Source organism: Ooceraea biroi, chromosome 10, assembly GCF_003672135.1.
Source record: "Ooceraea biroi isolate clonal line C1 chromosome 10, Obir_v5.4, whole genome shotgun sequence".
NCBI lineage: Eukaryota > Metazoa > Arthropoda > Insecta > Hymenoptera > Formicidae > Ooceraea > Ooceraea biroi.
Genome location: NC_039515.1, coordinates 6,407,225 through 6,429,051, shown reverse-complemented (window position 1 = coordinate 6,429,051; position 21,827 = coordinate 6,407,225). Strand labels below are relative to the sequence as shown.

General features: G+C 40.1%; 1 protein-coding gene across 2 annotated transcripts in view; it reads left to right on the top strand.

Moving 5' to 3' along the window:
• Positions 1-205: 205 nt before the first annotated feature.
• LOC105282295 (CD109 antigen) overlaps positions 206-21,827 on the top strand; it is a 35,291-nt gene continuing 13,669 nt past the window's right edge. The window contains exons 1-12 of one of the 2 annotated variants that reach the window (XM_011344172.3): positions 206-377; positions 4,069-4,136; positions 4,299-4,491; positions 4,705-4,929; positions 16,451-16,701; positions 16,787-16,945; positions 17,114-17,285; positions 17,380-17,571; positions 20,997-21,098; positions 21,186-21,319; positions 21,404-21,524; positions 21,624-21,767. In XM_011344172.3, coding sequence (XP_011342474.2) covers positions 4,072-4,136; positions 4,299-4,491; positions 4,705-4,929; positions 16,451-16,701; positions 16,787-16,945; positions 17,114-17,285; positions 17,380-17,571; positions 20,997-21,098; positions 21,186-21,319; positions 21,404-21,524; positions 21,624-21,767 — 1,758 coding nt within the window. In that variant the 5' untranslated portion in view covers positions 206-377; positions 4,069-4,071. The remainder of the gene's footprint in view (positions 378-4,068; positions 4,137-4,298; positions 4,492-4,704; positions 4,930-16,450; positions 16,702-16,786; positions 16,946-17,113; positions 17,286-17,379; positions 17,572-20,996; positions 21,099-21,185; positions 21,320-21,403; positions 21,525-21,623; positions 21,768-21,827) is intronic. The other variant, XM_026973348.1, reaches the window with a different exon arrangement.

Sequence of the window (21,827 nt, the reverse complement as noted above, 5' to 3'; positions counted from 1 at the left end):
TAGGGACCTGTCCAAAGTGAGGACAGATCTGTGGTTATCGCGTTATTTTTACCTAACGGTAAAGATGTGTCCGCTGTGGTGGAGACGGTGGAGGCGGAAGGGAAACCTGCACTGCCCGGTTTCTCGCAGCCATGATTGGTAGTGGCCGTCAGTACTTGCTTAACCGTTGCGGTGTTAGCAGGCGCGAAATACCTCCTGGTACAATACCTTCTAGTTGTCCAAGTTTCTCGATCAGCGTCCTCTCCCGCGTCCCTTTTCTCTCTCTTGGTTCCCTTGGGGACTCGACGACGACGCTCGTCGCGACGATCCGGCAGTGACGGTCCGATTTACAATTTTTGCCGTAGCGGAGGAAGATATCGTCTTCCGTCTGTGACCAGGTGAGTCACCGGGATGAATTATTTTGCACGATGACGCGATCTACTTGTCGCCCCGTAAAGAGAGAGATGAATCCTTTTGATTCTCGAGAATAATGTTACCGATAAGGCGATATCGCTCGCTCGCTCAGCGTCTTCGGATGAGAGATTTATCGTCGTTTTTCACGGTTGCCCTGGATCTCCGCGGGTGAAAGTCTCAAGTCGTAGCGGTTGCGATACTTTTGGCAGCCAGTCAACGACTCGTAGATTCATTTGTATTTACTGATGGCTGCTGAATTAATCTGCTTACAATTAGTTTGATTCACAAGAGATCGGCGAGATTTGATAGCTCGCTCCATTTTTCCCCATAATAAACAATAATAAACAAATACGTTGAATGCGGAAGAGAAATTTAGTATGGATATAGTCATGGGCGTCCACAGGGGGGGGGGGGCAAGACCGGGCATTTGCCCCCTCCTGGAATCAGCAAACAATTTAACAATTTATTTTTCCTTGAAATAAAGAAAAAAGATCGCAGATTGTCGTCGCAACGCACGTTTATACCACGTCGACCGAGAAGCATAAATCTATTAGTCGATTTAAAAAGCATTTCGGAACAATATTAGAACAATATATTGCTTGAAATTTCTGAAGGGTCCACTAGTGGTAAGCAAAAAGCTCGTTGTTTATACTGTTCCGCGATTAGACCGACATTTCTATTATGCCTATTTATAATATCAAAATATTCCGAAATACTAGAACCAATTTCTGTACTATTACAAATAAACAAATAAATTTGCTCGGATGTCAAAATCATATAAAACGTTTAATCTCTATTCTTCATGAAAAACGGGATAAATTTGACAATATTTTCACAGAATACGAGAAATTTAGTATGGTTATAGTCATGGGCGTCCGCGGGGGGGGGGGGGGGCAAGACCGGGCATTTGCCCCCTCCTGGAATCAGCAAACAATTTAGCAATTTATTTTTCCTTGAAATAAAGAAAAAAGATCGCAGATTGTCGCCGCAACGCACGTTTAGAGCACGTCGACCGAGAAGCATAAATCTATTAGTCGATTTAAAAAGCATTTCGGAACAATATTAGAACAATATATTGCTTGAAATTTCTGAAGGGTCCACTAGTGGTAAGCAAAAAGCTCGTTGTTTATACTGTTCCGCGATTAGACCGACAGTTCTATTATGCCTATTTATAATGTCAAAATATTCCGAAATACTAGAACCCATTTCTGTACTATTCCAAATAAACAAATAAATTTGCTCGGATGTCAAAATCATATAAAACGTTTAATCTCTATTCTTCATGAAAAACGGGATAAATTTGACAATATTTTCACAGAATACGAGAAATTTAGTATGGATATAGTCATGGGCGTCCGCGGGGGGGGGGGGCAAGACCGGGCATTTGCCCCCTCCTGGAATCAGCAAACAATTTAGCAATTTATTTTTCCTTGAAATAAAGAAAAAAGATCGCAGATTGTCGCCGCAACGCACGTTTAGAGCACGTCGACCGAGAAGCATAAATCTATTAGTCGATTTAAAAAGCATTTCGGAACAATATTAGAACAATATATTGCTTGAAATTTCTGAAGGGTCCACTAGTGGTAAGCAAAAAGCTCGTTGTTTATACTGTTCCGCGATTAGACCGACAGTTCTATTATGCCTATTTATAATGTCAAAATATTCCGAAATACTAGAACCCATTTCTGTACTATTACAAAATAAACAAATAAATTTGCTCGGATGTCAAAATCATATAAAACGTTTAATCTCTATTCTTCGTGAAAAACGGGATAAATTTGACAATATTTTTACAGAATACGAGAAATTTAGTATGGATATAGTCATGGGCGTCCGCAGGGGGGGGGCAAGACCGGGCATTTGCCCCCTCCTGGAATCAGCAAACAATTTAACAATTTATTTTTCCTTGAAATAAAGAAAAAAGATCGCAGATTGTCGCCGCAACGCACGTTTAGAGCACGTCGACCGAGAAGCATAAATCTATTAGTCGATTTAAAAAGCATTTCGGAACAATATTAGAACAATATATTGCTTGAAATTTCTGAAGGGTCCACTAGTGGTAAGCAAAAAGCTCGTTGTTTATACTGTTCCGCGATTAGACCGACATTTCTATTATGCCTATTTATAATATCAAAATATTCCGAAATACTAGAACCAATTTCTGTACTATTCCAAATAAACAAATAAATTTGCTCGGATGTCAAAATCATATAAAACGTTTAATCTCTATTCTTCATGAAAAACGGGATAAATTTGACAATATTTTCACAGAATACGAGAAATTTAGTATGGTTATAGTCATGGGCGTCCGCGGGGGGGGGGGGGGGGGCAAGACCGGGCATTTGCCCCCTCCTGGAATCAGCAAACAATTTAGCAATTTATTTTTCCTTGAAATAAAGAAAAAAGATCGCAGATTGTCGCCGCAACGCACGTTTAGAGCACGTCGACCGAGAAGCATAAATCTATTAGTCGATTTAAAAAGCATTTCGGAACAATATTAGAACAATATATTGCTTGAAATTTCTGAAGGGTCCACTAGTGGTAAGCAAAAAGCTCGTTGTTTATACTGTTCCGCGATTAGACCGACATTTCTATTATGCCTATTTATAATATCAAAATATTCCGAAATACTAGAACCAATTTCTGTACTATTACAAATAAACAAATAAATTTGCTCGGATGTCAAAATCATATAAAACGTTTAATCTCTATTCTTCATGAAAAACGGGATAAATTTGACAATATTTTCACAGAATACGAGAAATTTAGCTGCTCGATTGGTGTTGAGATTAAAGTACCACGAATTATATTAAAACAAACTAAAAGAGCGAACTATTTCACAGAGGATCCCAAAGAATACTAAATACTATAAACTAAGCCTGTTTTTACCATGTGTAGATTCGCTTATAAGTTCTTTAAGCATTAGATTTTCTGAAGAAAATTCCAGTATTTTTAATCTTTTCCATTAATTCCATTAAATTATAAGTATTTTAATTCTGGAAGTAACATTTTAAATCATGCCCCCCCTGGAAAAAATCCTACGGACGCCCATGGATATAGTTTGATGCCGAAGCTTTCGATTTATTATTGTTACTTTAGATACGCATACGTATCTTGTTGTTCCAATTACTGTGGCATTTTAATCATCCCACATTTTTGCAAAATATAAAAGGACAGTATACATAAAAATAAGTTTTTCCAAGAACTATTTAATTGTATAATAATGCATAAAACACGAGGGAAATCTTTGATTTTACTGGAATTCTTAGCTTCTCTCGCGTCATTTTGTCGAGTTGGTTTTCCCCTTCGTAATTGTTCAACTCGTTGAAAATTAACGATAATTTCCCGGAAAAAACCGGTATCGAGAGGCACCACGAGGAAGATTTCGCAAAAGAGGGGAACTGCCCAACGACGGAGTTATACCGACACCTGTGCGCGTGTCACCTACGTATATAATTGTATTTAATTACTCGTGACGTTTGGCAACATTCCTGGTATTTGTGTACTCATCTCTGCGTCTACCGCGCTGTCTTCCGCGTTTTCACTTCTGTAATATATTCGTAAGAAGAATGATTTATGATTACTTTTATTGTCGTCAGTTGCGCAATCTCGCGGTTCATTAGAATTTAAGGGAAAACGCAAATTGTTCACAAATTGCTCGTTTAATTCTCTTAGAATATGGACTGGCGGTGGCTGCACATTCTACTGCTGTCGGCAATCATTTCAAATGCACCGGCAGAACCGTAAGTATAGAGATATTAATAATTTCCACGAATTTCATACAAACAAATGTCGGCAAGTACAGTTCGTTTGAAACAAGCTTCAACGTCGCAGCAATAAAAATTGTAGCTTTATTGTTCGCGTTAGGCATCATCAGTTTGTACAATATTCTCTGTTCCCCCAAGGTATTACACGATTATCGCGCCAAAAGTGATACGTCCTGATTCAGAATATCATGTAGCGGCAAGTATCACCGGCGTATCGACGCCGTCAACGATATACGTTGAATTGACTGGAACACTCGATTCGGGAAGGATATTTAACATTTCTCGGACCGCAATCGTCGAGCCTTATTCCACTAAGATTTTACAATTAGACGTACGTATACATATATGTACGACTGTCTGGATCTGTGATTAGTGATAGTTTTTCTTTGATTAAAAGAGAAATTATTATATAGAAAAATAACACATATATATATTTTGTCATAGTTTTTCTTTGATTAAAAGAGAAATTATTATATAGAAAAATAATACATATATATATTTTGTCACATACTTTATGTTAATAAATTTTCTAATACGATGTTAGATTGGGGAAACCACACCAGGGAAATACACACTCGCTGCACGCGGCTTGTCGGGTATCAATTTCTCTAAATCGAAAGAGATCGAGTACGTTCATAAAAGCTATTCCGTTTTCATCCAGACCGATCGGGCAATTTACAAGCCCGGTCACAAAGTCATGTTTCGATGTTTAATATTGGACTCGAGATTAAGACCGAGTATCGTGGGACCAGCGGAAGTATACATGGTTGTAAGTATCATCACTGAGTGTAACGTGTGACTAAAACATTGTCTCACTTCTGATAATGGAATGGTATAACAAAAACATTTATTTTCAAAGATGCAGGGTTTTGTTCTACAAACAAAGAATTATATTCTGCTAAAGATAATCTTCAACAAACTATTAAAGTTTCTACTTGATATTAAAGGAAAGAAAAAGATATATCTTTCTCTCTCGCGCGTATCTCTTAAATGGTATCTGTAAACAGTTACGAGTTATTAATTTTTAACGGCCTTCTGTAATCAAACTTGAAATTTGTGTTGGAACTTTGTAAACGCGGATATACCCAGTAAGCAAAATGTGTGCAATCTGCCAGCAGATTGGCAACAGATTACTGCAGAAGTTGATAGCAAATTGGCATCCGTTATGTCCGCGTTAGGATAGTGATCTGCCAGCAGAGCCTGCTAACAGACTCTGACGGCAGATTGGCGGCAGAAACCGAGCAGGATCTGTTAACATTTGACGGCAGATTGACGGCAGAAACCGAACAGAATCTGCAGCTTTCGGCCATTCATATTTACGATATATTAAAGCATGTGTTTACTTTTAACACACTATAAATTGTTAAAAGAACGCATTTGTTTGTTTGTTCAATTAAAGTACATTTGGCTTGATGTGTCTTTCTGACAGTTCGTTGCATAATCTCTCTCTTATTGTTAATTTATTCTAATCCGAAGTCCGAATTTTGCTTTCGAACTTCAGATTGCTTGTGGCGTGCGTGAACTACGTGGACGCTGTCCATGGGAGCCTCTGTGCCGCGAGTGCAAAAATGTTCAGAAAAATTAATATTGTCATGCCAAGGCGCGTATATTAACTTATATAACTGTTAGGCTAAATCTTAACATCGAGTAAGAACTCGACGCGTGCACCGCATAGCGGTGCGCAGCGAAAACACGTATTCATAGCCGTGTAAATTTGAATACTGTCAAAAGCTGCAGATCCTGTTCGGTTTCTGCTGCCAATCTGCCGTTAGATTGCGCGTGCGCAAATCTTGCTCGGTTTCTGCTGCCAATCCGACTTCGAGCCATGTTTGAGGATTCTGCTCGGTTTCTGCCGCCAATCTGTTCTTAGGTTTTATGAGCAAGCTCTGTTACATTTCTGGCACCAATTTGTCGAATTAATCGTTAACAACTTCTGTATCAAATTTGTTGTCTTTTGGCTGGCAATAGTTGATAGCAGATAGTTAGCATCATCTGCTTTCGGCAGACTTGGCTATCTGGGTAAGCAAAATGTGTGCAATCTGCCAGCAGATTGGCAACAGATTACTGCAGAAGTTGATAGCAAATTGGCATCCGTTATGTCCGCGTTAGGATAGTGATCTGCCAGCAGAGCCTGCTAACAGACTCTGACGGCAGATTGGCGGCAGAAACCGAGCAGGATCTGTTAACATTTGACGGCAGATTGACGGCAGAAACCGAACAGAATCTGCAGCTTTCGGCCATTCATATTTACGATACATTAAAGCATGTGTTTACTTTTAACACACTATAAATTGTTAAAAGAACGCATTTGTTTGTTTGTTCAATTAAAATACATTTGGCTTGATGTGTCTTTCTGACAGTTCGTTGCATAATCTCTCTCTTATTGTTAATTTATTCTAATCCGAAGTCCGAATTTTGCTTTCGAACTTCAGATTGCTTGTGGCGTGCGTGAACTACGTGGACGCTGTCCATGGGAGCCTCTGTGCCGCGAGTGCAAAAATGTTCAGAAAAATTAATATTGTCATGCCAAGGCGCGTATATTAACTTATATAACTGTTAGGCTAAATCTTAACATCGAGTAAGAACTCGACGCGTGCACCGCATAGCGGTGCGCAGCGAAAACACGTATTCATAGCCGTGTAAATTTGAATACTGTCAAAAGCTGCAGATCCTGTTCGGTTTCTGCTGCCAATCTGCCGTTAGATTGCGCGCGCGCAGATCTTGCTCGGTTTCTGTCGACAATCTGACTTCAAGCCATGTTTGCAGATTCTGCTCGGTTTCTGCCGCCAATCTGTTCTTAGATTTGTGAGCAAGCTCTGTTACATTTCTGGCACCAATTTGTCGAATTAATCGTTAACAACTTCTGTATCAAATTTGTTGTCTTTTGGCTGGCAATAGTTGATAGCAGATAGTTAGCATCATCTGCTTTTCGCAGACTTGGCTATCTGGGTAAGCAAAATGTGTGCAATCTGCCAGCAGATTGGCAACAGATTACTGCAGAAGTTGATAGCAAATTGGCATCCGTTATGTCCGCGTTAGGATAGGGATCTGCCAGCAGAGCCTGCTAACAGACTCTGACGGCAGATTGGCGGCAGAAACCGAGCAGGATCTGTTAACATTTGACGGCAGATTGACGGCAGAAACCGAACAGAATCTGCAGCTTTTGGCCATTCATATTTACGATATATTAAAGCATGTGTTTACTTTTAACACACTATAAATTGTTAAAAGAACGCATTTGTTTGTTTGTTCAATTAAAGTACATTTGGCTTGATGTGTCTTTCTGACAGTTCGTTGCATAATCTCTCTCTTATTGTTAATTTATTCTAATCCGAAGTCCGAATTTTGCTTTCGAACTTCAGATTGCTTGTGGCGTGCGTGAACTACGTGGACGCTGTCCATGGGAGCCTCTGTGCCGCGAGTGCAAAAATGTTCAGAAAAATTAATATTGTCATGCCAAGGCGCGTATATTAACTTATATAACTGTTAGGCTAAATCTTAACATCGAGTAAGAACTCGACGCGTGCACCGCATAGCGGTGCGCAGCGAAAACACGTATTCATAGCCGTGTAAATTTGAATACTGTCAAAAGCTGCAGATCCTGTTCGGTTTCTGCTGCCAATCTGCCGTTAGATTGCGCGTGCGCAAATCTTGCTCGGTTTCTGCTGCCAATCCGACTTCGAGCCATGTTTGCGGATTCTGCTCGGTTTCTGCCGCCAATCTGTTCTTAGATTTGTGAGCAAGCTCTGTTACATTTCTGGCACCAATTTGTCGAATTAATCGTTAACAACTTCTGTATCAAATTTGTTGTCTTTTGGCTGGCAATAGTTGATAGCAGATAGTTAGCATCATTTGCTTTTCGCAGACTTGGCTATCTGGGTAAGCAAAATGTGTGCAATCTGCCAGCAGATTGGCAACAGATTACTGCAGAAGTTGATAGCAAATTGGCATCCGTTATGTCCGCGTTAGGATAGTGATCTGCCAGCAGAGCCTGCTAACAGACTCTGACGGCAGATTGGCGGCAGAAACCGAGCAGGATCTGTTAACATTTGACGGCAGATTGACGGCAGAAACCGAACAGAATCTGCAGCTTTTGGCCATTCATATTTACGATATATTAAAGCATGTGTTTACTTTTAACACACTATAAATTGTTAAAAGAACGCATTTGTTTGTTTGTTCAATTAAAGTACATTTGGCTTGATGTGTCTTTCTGACAGTTCGTTGCATAATCTCTCTCTTATTGTTAATTTATTCTAATCCGAAGTCCGAATTTTGCTTTCGAACTTCAGATTGCTTGTGGCGTGCGTGAACTACGTGGACGCTGTCCATGGGAGCCTCTGTGCCGCGAGTGCAAAAATGTTCAGAAAAATTAATATTGTCATGCCAAGGCGCGTATATTAACTTATATAACTGTTAGGCTAAATCTTAACATCGAGTAAGAACTCGACGCGTGCACCGCATAGCGGTGCGCAGCGAAAACACGTATTCATAGCCGTGTAAATTTGAATACTGTCAAAAGCTGCAGATCCTGTTCGGTTTCTGCTGCCAATCTGCCGTTAGATTGCGCGTGCGCAAATCTTGCTCGGTTTCTGTCGACAATCCGACTTCAAGCCATGTTTGCAGATTCTGCTCGGTTTCTGCCGCCAATCTGTTCTTAGATTTGTGAGCAAGCTCTGTTACATTTCTGGCACCAATTTGTCGAATTAATCGTTAACAACTTCTGTATCAAATTTGTTGTCTTTTGGCTGGCAATAGTTGATAGCAGATAGTTAGCATCATTTGCTTTTCGCAGACTTGGCTATCTGGGTAAGCAAAATGTGTGCAATCTGCCAGCAGATTGGCAACAGATTACTGCAGAAGTTGATAGCAAATTGGCATCCGTTATGTCCGCGTTAGGATAGGGATCTGCCAGCAGAGCCTGCTAACAGACTCTGACGGCAGATTGGCGGCAGAAACCGAGCAGGATCTGTTAACATTTGACGGCAGATTGACGGCAGAAACCGAACAGAATCTGCAGCTTTTGGCCATTCATATTTACGATATATTAAAGCATGTGTTTACTTTTAACACACTATAAATTGTTAAAAGAACGCATTTGTTTGTTTGTTCAATTAAAGTACATTTGGCTTGATGTGTCTTTCTGACAGTTCGTTGCATAATCTCTCTCTTATTGTTAATTTATTCTAATCCGAAGTCCGAATTTTGCTTTCGAACTTCAGATTGCTTGTGGCGTGCGTGAACTACGTGGACGCTGTCCATGGGAGCCTCTGTGCCGCGAGTGCAAAAATGTTCAGAAAAATTAATATTGTCATGCCAAGGCGCGTATATTAACTTATATAACTGTTAGGCTAAATCTTAACATCGAGTAAGAACTCGACGCGTGCACCGCATAGCGGTGCGCAGCGAAAACACGTATTCATAGCCGTGTAAATTTGAATACTGTCAAAAGCTGCAGATCCTGTTCGGTTTCTGCTGCCAATCTGCCGTTAGATTGCGCGTGCGCAAATCTTGCTCGGTTTCTGCTGCCAATCCGACTTCGAGCCATGTTTGCGGATTCTGCTCGGTTTCTGCCGCCAATCTGTTCTTAGGTTTTATGAGCAAGCTCTGTTACATTTCTGGCACCAATTTGTCGAATTAATCGTTAACAACTTCTGTATCAAATTTGTTGTCTTTTGGCTGGCAATAGTTGATAGCAGATAGTTAGCATCATCTGCTTTCGGCAGACTTGGCTATCTGGGTAAGCAAAATGTGTGCAATCTGCCAGCAGATTGGCAACAGATTACTGCAGAAGTTGATAGCAAATTGGCATCCGTTATGTCCGCGTTAGGATAGTGATCTGCCAGCAGAGCCTGCTAACAGACTCTGACGGCAGATTGGCGGCAGAAACCGAGCAGGATCTGTTAACATTTGACGGCAGATTGACGGCAGAAACCGAACAGAATCTGCAGCTTTCGGCCATTCATATTTACGATACATTAAAGCATGTGTTTACTTTTAACACACTATAAATTGTTAAAAGAACGCATTTGTTTGTTTGTTCAATTAAAATACATTTGGCTTGATGTGTCTTTCTGACAGTTCGTTGCATAATCTCTCTCTTATTGTTAATTTATTCTAATCCGAAGTCCGAATTTTGCTTTCGAACTTCAGATTGCTTGTGGCGTGCGTGAACTACGTGGACGCTGTCCATGGGAGCCTCTGTGCCGCGAGTGCAAAAATGTTCAGAAAAATTAATATTGTCATGCCAAGGCGCGTATATTAACTTATATAACTGTTAGGCTAAATCTTAACATCGAGTAAGAACTCGACGCGTGCACCGCATAGCGGTGCGCAGCGAAAACACGTATTCATAGCCGTGTAAATTTGAATACTGTCAAAAGCTGCAGATCCTGTTCGGTTTCTGCTGCCAATCTGCCGTTAGATTGCGCGCGCGCAGATCTTGCTCGGTTTCTGTCGACAATCTGACTTCAAGCCATGTTTGCAGATTCTGCTCGGTTTCTGCCGCCAATCTGTTCTTAGATTTGTGAGCAAGCTCTGTTACATTTCTGGCACCAATTTGTCGAATTAATCGTTAACAACTTCTGTATCAAATTTGTTGTCTTTTGGCTGGCAATAGTTGATAGCAGATAGTTAGCATCATCTGCTTTTCGCAGACTTGGCTATCTGGGTAAGCAAAATGTGTGCAATCTGCCAGCAGATTGGCAACAGATTACTGCAGAAGTTGATAGCAAATTGGCATCCGTTATGTCCGCGTTAGGATAGGGATCTGCCAGCAGAGCCTGCTAACAGACTCTGACGGCAGATTGGCGGCAGAAACCGAGCAGGATCTGTTAACATTTGACGGCAGATTGACGGCAGAAACCGAACAGAATCTGCAGCTTTTGGCCATTCATATTTACGATATATTAAAGCATGTGTTTACTTTTAACACACTATAAATTGTTAAAAGAACGCATTTGTTTGTTTGTTCAATTAAAGTACATTTGGCTTGATGTGTCTTTCTGACAGTTCGTTGCATAATCTCTCTCTTATTGTTAATTTATTCTAATCCGAAGTCCGAATTTTGCTTTCGAACTTCAGATTGCTTGTGGCGTGCGTGAACTACGTGGACGCTGTCCATGGGAGCCTCTGTGCCGCGAGTGCAAAAATGTTCAGAAAAATTAATATTGTCATGCCAAGGCGCGTATATTAACTTATATAACTGTTAGGCTAAATCTTAACATCGAGTAAGAACTCGACGCGTGCACCGCATAGCGGTGCGCAGCGAAAACACGTATTCATAGCCGTGTAAATTTGAATACTGTCAAAAGCTGCAGATCCTGTTCGGTTTCTGCTGCCAATCTGCCGTTAGATTGCGCGTGCGCAAATCTTGCTCGGTTTCTGCTGCCAATCCGACTTCGAGCCATGTTTGCGGATTCTGCTCGGTTTCTGCCGCCAATCTGTTCTTAGATTTGTGAGCAAGCTCTGTTACATTTCTGGCACCAATTTGTCGAATTAATCGTTAACAACTTCTGTATCAAATTTGTTGTCTTTTGGCTGGCAATAGTTGATAGCAGATAGTTAGCATCATTTGCTTTTCGCAGACTTGGCTATCTGGGTAAGCAAAATGTGTGCAATCTGCCAGCAGATTGGCAACAGATTACTGCAGAAGTTGATAGCAAATTGGCATCCGTTATGTCCGCGTTAGGATAGTGATCTGCCAGCAGAGCCTGCTAACAGACTCTGACGGCAGATTGGCGGCAGAAACCGAGCAGGATCTGTTAACATTTGACGGCAGATTGACGGCAGAAACCGAACAGAATCTGCAGCTTTTGGCCATTCATATTTACGATATATTAAAGCATGTGTTTACTTTTAACACACTATAAATTGTTAAAAGAACGCATTTGTTTGTTTGTTCAATTAAAGTACATTTGGCTTGATGTGTCTTTCTGACAGTTCGTTGCATAATCTCTCTCTTATTGTTAATTTATTCTAATCCGAAGTCCGAATTTTGCTTTCGAACTTCAGATTGCTTGTGGCGTGCGTGAACTACGTGGACGCTGTCCATGGGAGCCTCTGTGCCGCGAGTGCAAAAATGTTCAGAAAAATTAATATTGTCATGCCAAGGCGCGTATATTAACTTATATAACTGTTAGGCTAAATCTTAACATCGAGTAAGAACTCGACGCGTGCACCGCATAGCGGTGCGCAGCGAAAACACGTATTCATAGCCGTGTAAATTTGAATACTGTCAAAAGCTGCAGATCCTGTTCGGTTTCTGCTGCCAATCTGCCGTTAGATTGCGCGTGCGCAAATCTTGCTCGGTTTCTGTCGACAATCCGACTTCAAGCCATGTTTGCAGATTCTGCTCGGTTTCTGCCGCCAATCTGTTCTTAGATTTGTGAGCAAGCTCTGTTACATTTCTGGCACCAATTTGTCGAATTAATCGTTAACAACTTCTGTATCAAATTTGTTGTCTTTTGGCTGGCAATAGTTGATAGCAGATAGTTAGCATCATTTGCTTTTCGCAGACTTGGCTATCTGGGTAAGCAAAATGTGTGCAATCTGCCAGCAGATTGGCAACAGATTACTGCAGAAGTTGATAGCAAATTGGCATCCGTTATGTCCGCGTTAGGATAGGGATCTGCCAGCAGAGCCTGCTAACAGACTCTGACGGCAGATTGGCGGCAGAAACCGAGCAGGATCTGTTAACATTTGACGGCAGATTGACGGCAGAAACCGAACAGAATCTGCAGCTTTTGGCCATTCATATTTACGATATATTAAAGCATGTGTTTACTTTTAACACACTATAAATTGTTAAAAGAACGCATTTGTTTGTTTGTTCAATTAAAGTACATTTGGCTTGATGTGTCTTTCTGACAGTTCGTTGCATAATCTCTCTCTTATTGTTAATTTATTCTAATCCGAAGTCCGAATTTTGCTTTCGAACTTCAGATTGCTTGTGGCGTGCGTGAACTACGTGGACGCTGTCCATGGGAGCCTCTGTGCCGCGAGTGCAAAAATGTTCAGAAAAATTAATATTGTCATGCCAAGGCGCGTATATTAACTTATATAACTGTTAGGCTAAATCTTAACATCGAGTAAGAACTCGACGCGTGCACCGCATAGCGGTGCGCAGCGAAAACACGTATTCATAGCCGTGTAAATTTGAATACTGTCAAAAGCTGCAGATCCTGTTCGGTTTCTGCTGCCAATCTGCCGTTAGATTGCGCGTGCGCAAATCTTGCTCGGTTTCTGCTGCCAATCCGACTTCGAGCCATGTTTGCGGATTCTGCTCGGTTTCTGCCGCCAATCTGTTCTTAGGTTTTATGAGCAAGCTCTGTTACATTTCTGGCACCAATTTGTCGAATTAATCGTTAACAACTTCTGTATCAAATTTGTTGTCTTTTGGCTGGCAATAGTTGATAGCAGATAGTTAGCATCATCTGCTTTCGGCAGACTTGGCTATCTGGGTAAGCAAAATGTGTGCAATCTGCCAGCAGATTGGCAACAGATTACTGCAGAAGTTGATAGCAAATTGGCATCCGTTATGTCCGCGTTAGGATAGTGATCTGCCAGCAGAGCCTGCTAACAGACTCTGACGGCAGATTGGCGGCAGAAACCGAGCAGGATCTGTTAACATTTGACGGCAGATTGACGGCAGAAACCGAACAGAATCTGCAGCTTTCGGCCATTCATATTTACGATACATTAAAGCATGTGTTTACTTTTAACACACTATAAATTGTTAAAAGAACGCATTTGTTTGTTTGTTCAATTAAAATACATTTGGCTTGATGTGTCTTTCTGACAGTTCGTTGCATAATCTCTCTCTTATTGTTAATTTATTCTAATCCGAAGTCCGAATTTTGCTTTCGAACTTCAGATTGCTTGTGGCGTGCGTGAACTACGTGGACGCTGTCCATGGGAGCCTCTGTGCCGCGAGTGCAAAAATGTTCAGAAAAATTAATATTGTCATGCCAAGGCGCGTATATTAACTTATATAACTGTTAGGCTAAATCTTAACATCGAGTAAGAACTCGACGCGTGCACCGCATAGCGGTGCGCAGCGAAAACACGTATTCATAGCCGTGTAAATTTGAATACTGTCAAAAGCTGCAGATCCTGTTCGGTTTCTGCTGCCAATCTGCCGTTAGATTGCGCGCGCGCAGATCTTGCTCGGTTTCTGTCGACAATCTGACTTCAAGCCATGTTTGCAGATTCTGCTCGGTTTCTGCCGCCAATCTGTTCTTAGATTTGTGAGCAAGCTCTGTTACATTTCTGGCACCAATTTGTCGAATTAATCGTTAACAACTTCTGTATCAAATTTGTTGTCTTTTGGCTGGCAATAGTTGATAGCAGATAGTTAGCATCATCTGCTTTTCGCAGACTTGGCTATCTGGGTAAGCAAAATGTGTGCAATCTGCCAGCAGATTGGCAACAGATTACTGCAGAAGTTGATAGCAAATTGGCATCCGTTATGTCCGCGTTAGGATAGGGATCTGCCAGCAGAGCCTGCTAACAGACTCTGACGGCAGATTGGCGGCAGAAACCGAGCAGGATCTGTTAACATTTGACGGCAGATTGACGGCAGAAACCGAACAGAATCTGCAGCTTTTGGCCATTCATATTTACGATATATTAAAGCATGTGTTTACTTTTAACACACTATAAATTGTTAAAAGAACGCATTTGTTTGTTTGTTCAATTAAAGTACATTTGGCTTGATGTGTCTTTCTGACAGTTCGTTGCATAATCTCTCTCTTATTGTTAATTTATTCTAATCCGAAGTCCGAATTTTGCTTTCGAACTTCAGATTGCTTGTGGCGTGCGTGAACTACGTGGACGCTGTCCATGGGAGCCTCTGTGCCGCGAGTGCAAAAATGTTCAGAAAAATTAATATTGTCATGCCAAGGCGCGTATATTAACTTATATAACTGTTAGGCTAAATCTTAACATCGAGTAAGAACTCGACGCGTGCACCGCATAGCGGTGCGCAGCGAAAACACGTATTCATAGCCGTGTAAATTTGAATACTGTCAAAAGCTGCAGATCCTGTTCGGTTTCTGCTGCCAATCTGCCGTTAGATTGCGCGTGCGCAAATCTTGCTCGGTTTCTGTCGACAATCCGACTTCAAGCCATGTTTGCAGATTCTGCTCGGTTTCTGCCGCCAATCTGTTCTTAGATTTGTGAGCAAGCTCTGTTACATTTCTGGCACCAATTTGTCGAATTAATCGTTAACAACTTCTGTATCAAATTTGTTGTCTTTTGGCTGGCAATAGTTGATAGCAGATAGTTAGCATCATTTGCTTTTCGCAGACTTGGCTATCTGGGTAAGCAAAATGTGTGCAATCTGCCAGCAGATTGGCAACAGATTACTGCAGAAGTTGATAGCAAATTGGCATCCGTTATGTCCGCGTTAGGATAGGGATCTGCCAACAGAGCCTGCTAACAGACTCTGACGGCAGATTGGCGGCAGAAACCGAGCAGGATCTGTTAACATTTGACGGCAGATTGACGGCAGAAACCGAACAGAATCTGCAGCTTTTGGCCATTCATATTTACGATATATTAAAGCATGTGTTTACTTTTAACACACTATAAATTGTTAAAAGAACGCATTTGTTTGTTTGTTCAATTAAAGTACATTTGGCTTGATGTGTCTTTCTGACAGTTCGTTGCATAATCTCTCTCTTATTGTTAATTTATTCTAATCCGAAGTCCGAATTTTGCTTTCGAACTTCAGATTGCTTGTGGCGTGCGTGAACTACGTGGACGCTGTCCATGGGAGCCTCTGTGCCGCGAGTGCAAAAATGTTCAGAAAAATTAATATTGTCATGCCAAGGCGCGTATATTAACTTATATAACTGTTAGGCTAAATCTTAACATCGAGTAAGAACTCGACGCGTGCACCGCATAGCGGTGCGCAGCGAAAACACGTATTCATAGCCGTGTAAATTTGAATACTGTCAAAAGCTGCAGATCCTGTTCGGTTTCTGCTGCCAATCTGCCGTTAGATTGCGCGTGCGCAAATCTTGCTCGGTTTCTGTCGACAATCCGATTTCAAGCCATGTTTGCAGATTCTGCTCGGTTTCTGCCGCCAATCTGTTCTTAGATTTGTGAGCAAGCTCTGTTACATTTCTGGCACCAATTTGTCGAATTAATCGTTAACAACTTCTGTATCAAATTTGTTGTCTTTTGGCTGGCAATAGTTGATAGCAGATAGTTAGCATCATCTGCTTTCGGCAGACTTGGCTATCTGGGTATATATAACGGAATTAAAATTAAGAAATGGACTGCAGGATGGTGATGGTAATCGTGTGAAACAATGGACTCGGCCGTCAATTACCCACGGAATCTTTATCAGTGAGTTAGAGCTATCGCAGTCACCGGTACTAGGTATTTGGAAGATTATTGCCAACGTGGGTGATCAGACATTTGAAAAGGAATTTGAAGTCGCGGAATATGTTTTGCCGAATTTCGAGGTGACAATCGATTCGCCGAAACATGTACAGTTCAAAGAGTCAAAAGTTGCGGCAACTGTTCATGCAAGGTAAACGAATCCTCGTAAGAGAGATCGTAAAGTAAGCAATCTTGTAAAAGAATTATTCATACTATCCCAAGTGCACATAATTCAGATACACCTATGGGAAACCAGTAAAAGGAGAAGCTACGATAACAGCGTACCCAGACATTTTCTCTGGCGTTATCCAACCGATATTCCAACAACCAGTGAGAAAAGTGGTACCAATTGACGGGAAAATTACAGTCGATTTCGATATTCTGACCGAATTGAGGTACATATAAAGTCAACGTAATATTACATTGTGTGTTATTTACATGTATGTTATATGCAAAGACAATTCCCAAGTGATTTGCATCTGAAAACATAAAGGAATATTTAATGGAATTATTGTGCTCTCTCTCTCTCTCTTTAATATATGTGCCTATGTCTGTGTATATAGACTAACGGATGAATATGAAAGACCCATCATGATCGACGCAGTCGTGGAGGAAGAATTAACTACCAGGAGACAAAATACCTCGGTACAAGTAACGCTTCACAAACACAAATACACAATGGAACTGATAAAGTCATCCGAATACTTCAAACCGGGACTAAAATACACTGCCTTTGTAAGCATGTCCCGTTTAAACAACATTTAGTAGATGGATTTGTTGAACCGATGCCGACCTTCCACGTGTACTGTATCACGTATATCCTTTACAGATCAAAATGACGTATCACGATGGATCGCCAGTACAGGACACGAAAAATCCTGTGCTGATAGCATATGGATACACGTACAATCAATCTGCGTATTCAAATATCACGCGTATGTTAGATAAAAATGGCATGGTGCAATTGGATTTTTATCCGCCTAGAGCAAAGGACAACATATCTTTCCCTCTGAATATAGAGGTAAAATGATCACACTTCTGTCTCCAATTAAGAACGTAGATGACGGACTGTCTGTACAAAAAGTTAAAGTCATGCACATTGTTAAGTCTCTCTTTTTTTGTCTATACAGGGTGATTCGTATGAAGTGACCGATTTAATTATTAGTGACATTTGAAGACATATGAAAAAAGAGTTTATACCGAAATGTTCAGTACAAAGGAGGACACCATATATAACGGCTACGATTATTTTATGAGTGGAGGCGTTGAGGACGTTTCAAAGTCAACTTCTTTTTTTTAATGGGATGCTGTATTTTTTATTTTATAGGATAGTAGCCCTTTTTAATATAAATTTAATGATACATTACATAAAAGCATTCGAGGTCAATCAAGGCCAAAAATACATGATAAAATAAAATTCAAACGTATGATCTGTATTTCTGTTCCTCACAATAAATGTTCAAAGTTTTCACCTTGAACTCGACGACACAGATGAATTGTCTTGCTCGTGATATAATCCGTAATATTGAACGGGCACTATGTCTATGTCGATCTGGATCTCGTTCATTTAATACTCTTGCAGTTTCAGCTGCATTTTTTCCACATTCACCAAAAGTTATCAAAATGTCTACAATTTGTGAATTATTGTAATTAGCCATTACGTTCAGTGCTACGACTAATCTCATACTAAGGCTGCGTTCGCTTTGGCACTCGCAACGTTTGTAAGCATCACTTGTCCTTACAATCTTCGTAATAATAACATTATGATAGCAGTTTCCAAAGAAAACACAGCTCATAAACATAGACCTAGACATACTGAGAGCCAAAGCGAACGACGGACGGATATACAGATCATACATTTGAATTTTATTTTATCATGTATTTTTGGCCTTGATTGACCTTGAATGTTTTTATGTAATATATCATTGAATTTATATTAAAAAGGGCTACTATCCTATAAGATAAAAAATACAGCATCCCATTAAAAAAAAGAAGTGACTTTGAAACGTCCTCAACGCCTCCACTCATAAAATAATCGTATCCGTTACATGGTGTCCCCCTTTGTACCGAACATATCGGTATAAACTCTTTTTTCATGTGTCTTCAAATTTCACTAATAATTAAATCGGTCACTTTATACGAACCACCCTGTATACGTACATATCACAAGGCCGCAACATATAATTGTCGCGTATACAGGGTGTCCCGGGTTTTAACCGACAAACTGCGGGAGCATATTCTACTAGTGGAAATAAGAAAAAATTCTTATATCGAGTTTGCTTAGAAATGCTTTATTACAAAGTTATAAACCAATATTGAAAAGAAATATGAGATAAGTAACAACGGAACATAGTGTAGAATTTGCAAGGTTGAAGATGTTTATGTTACGTGTATTCACATGTATTCATGTTCACTATGTTGAAACGATTCAGTATGATTGTTACTTTCACAACAGTAGCCGTTAGATTTCAATCGTCGTGTCAACTAGCAATTACTATCAGAATGCCAAAAGTGTTTTCAAATGAGGAATACACCGATATTCATTTCGCGTACGGATTCTGTGACGGAAATGCACGAGCTGCCGTACGAGAGTATCAACGTAGATTTCCTAACAAGAGAGTACCAGATAGATTTAAAGCAACGAATTACTAATTCAGTTACTGAGATGCAACAAAATTTTCAGAAATGTCGTACCGTAACAAATTCTGTACTACGTCGATGTCTAGCTTGTATCGATGCGCAAGGACAACATTTTGAAATGCGTCACTAAATCATTGCGTAGATAATTTTTATTTTTGTGAAAAAATCCGTTGTTACTTATCTGATATTTCTTTTCAATATTGGTTTATAACTTTGTAATAAAGCATTTCTAAGCAAACTCGATATAAGAATTTTTTCTTATTTCCACTAGTAGAATATGCCCCCGCAGTTTGTCGGTTAAAACCCGGGACACCCTGTATATATATATATATATATAATATAATAAGAAAAAATTCTTATATCGAGTTTGCTTAGAAATGCTTTATTACAAAGTTATAAACCAATATTGAAAAGAAATATGAGATAAGTAACAACGGAACATAGTGTAGAATTTGGAAGGTCCAAGATGTTTATGTTACGTGTATTCACATGTATTCATGTTCACTATGTTGAAACGATTCAGTATGATTGTTACTTTCACAACAGTAGCCGTTAGATTTCAATCGTCGTGTCAACTAGCAATTACTATCAGAATGCCAAAAGTGTTTTCAAATGAGGAATACACCGATATTCATTTCGCGTACGGATTCTGTGACGGAAATGCACGAGCTGCCGTACGAGAGTATCAACGTAGATTTCCTAACAAGAGAGTACCAGATAGATTTAAAGCAACGAATTACTAATTCAGTTACTGAGATGCAACAAAATTTTCAGAAATGTCGTACCGTAACAAATTCTGTACTACGTCGATGTCTAGCTTGTATCGATGCGCAAGGACAACATTTTGAAATGCGTCACTAAATCATTGCGTAGATAATTTTTATTTTTGTGAAAAAATCCGTTGTTACTTATCTCATATTTCTTTTCAATATTGGTTTATAACTTTGTAATAAAGCATTTCTAAGCAAACTCGATATAAGAATTTTTTCTTATTTCCACTAGTAGAATATGCCCCCGCAGTTTGTCGGTTAAAACCCGGGACACCCTGTATATATATATATATATATATATAATATAATAAGAAAAAATTCTTATATCGAGTTTGCTTAGAAATGCTTTATTACAAAGTTATAAACCAATATTGAAAAGAAATATGAGATAAGTAACAACGGAACATAGTGTAGAATTTGGAAGGTCCAAGATGTTTATGTTATGTGTATTTACATGTATTCATGTTCACTATGTTGAAACGATTCAGTATGATTGTTACTTTCACAACAGTAGCCGTTAGATTTCAATCGTCGTGTCAACTAGCAATTACTATCAGAATGCCAAAAGTGTTTTCAAATGAGGAATACACCGATATTCATTTCGCGTACAGATTCTGTGACGGAAATGCACGAGCTGCCGTACGAGAGTATCAACGTAGATTTCCTAACAAGAGAGTACCAGATAGATTTAAAGCAACGAATTACTAATTCAGTTACTGAGATGCAACAAAATTTTCAGAAATGTCGTACCGTAACAAATTCTGTACTACGTCGATGTCTAGCTTGTATCGATGCGCAAGGACAACATTTTGAAATGCGTCACTAAATCATTGCGTAGATAATTTTTATTTTTGTGAAAAAATCCGTTGTTACTTACCTCATATTTCTTTTCAATATTGGTTTATAACTTTGTAATAAAGCATTTCTAAGCAAACTCGATATAAGAATTTTTTCTTATTTCCACTAGTAGAATATGCCCCCGCAGTTTGTCGGTTAAAACCCGGGACACCCTGTATACATGCGTATATCTCTGCAGGCACAATACTTGAATCTGCACGAATGGTTTCCCGCGACTAATCAAGCTACATCCGTGAGCAACGAATACATCCAAATAACGCTGAAAACGGAAAGTCCAAAGGTATATACCGCGAGATCTATCATTCCACGCGCTAACATTGACATCGTTAGTGATGATATTTTCTGACAAGCTTTTTTATCCCGCAAGGTAAACGACTACGTCGAGATCGAAGTGAATTCTACCGCGCCATTGAAGTATATAAGTTACGAGGTGCTTGGTCGCGGTGATATTTTAGACGCAGGATCAATCTACGTGCCAGACAAGCACACGACGTCCTTCAAGTCAGTACGAAGCATCGAGGCAATTTAAATCTCGAGCTTCTTCGAATACCTCGCGGATTCACGTAGACGTTTGTCTGCTTTTAGATTTTTAGCGACGTACGTCATGGCCCCCACTGCGCACGTGATCGTGTATTACGTACGCGCGGATGGGGAAGTGATAGCCGATTCTTTGGACGTCGAACTCGCGGGAGTACTTCAAAACTTTGTAAGCTACCGCGTTCCGCTTTCGACGAGCTAAACTGTGCCAAATACCGTGCAATGTGCAAACGATCTGAAACGATCTGCTTTTTATTCATACTTACAGGTCAACATTACTGCAACGCCTGGTGAAGTTGCACCTGGTGAAAGTGTTAATCTCGCGATATCCGCGAGACCGAACTCTTTCGTCGCACTGTTAGGTGTCGATCAGAGATCCATCCTGCTAAAATCTGGGAATGATATCTCTTACGTACGTAATATGCTGAAAATATTCCGACCGTTTGACGAAATGATTACGAGAAATTATCAT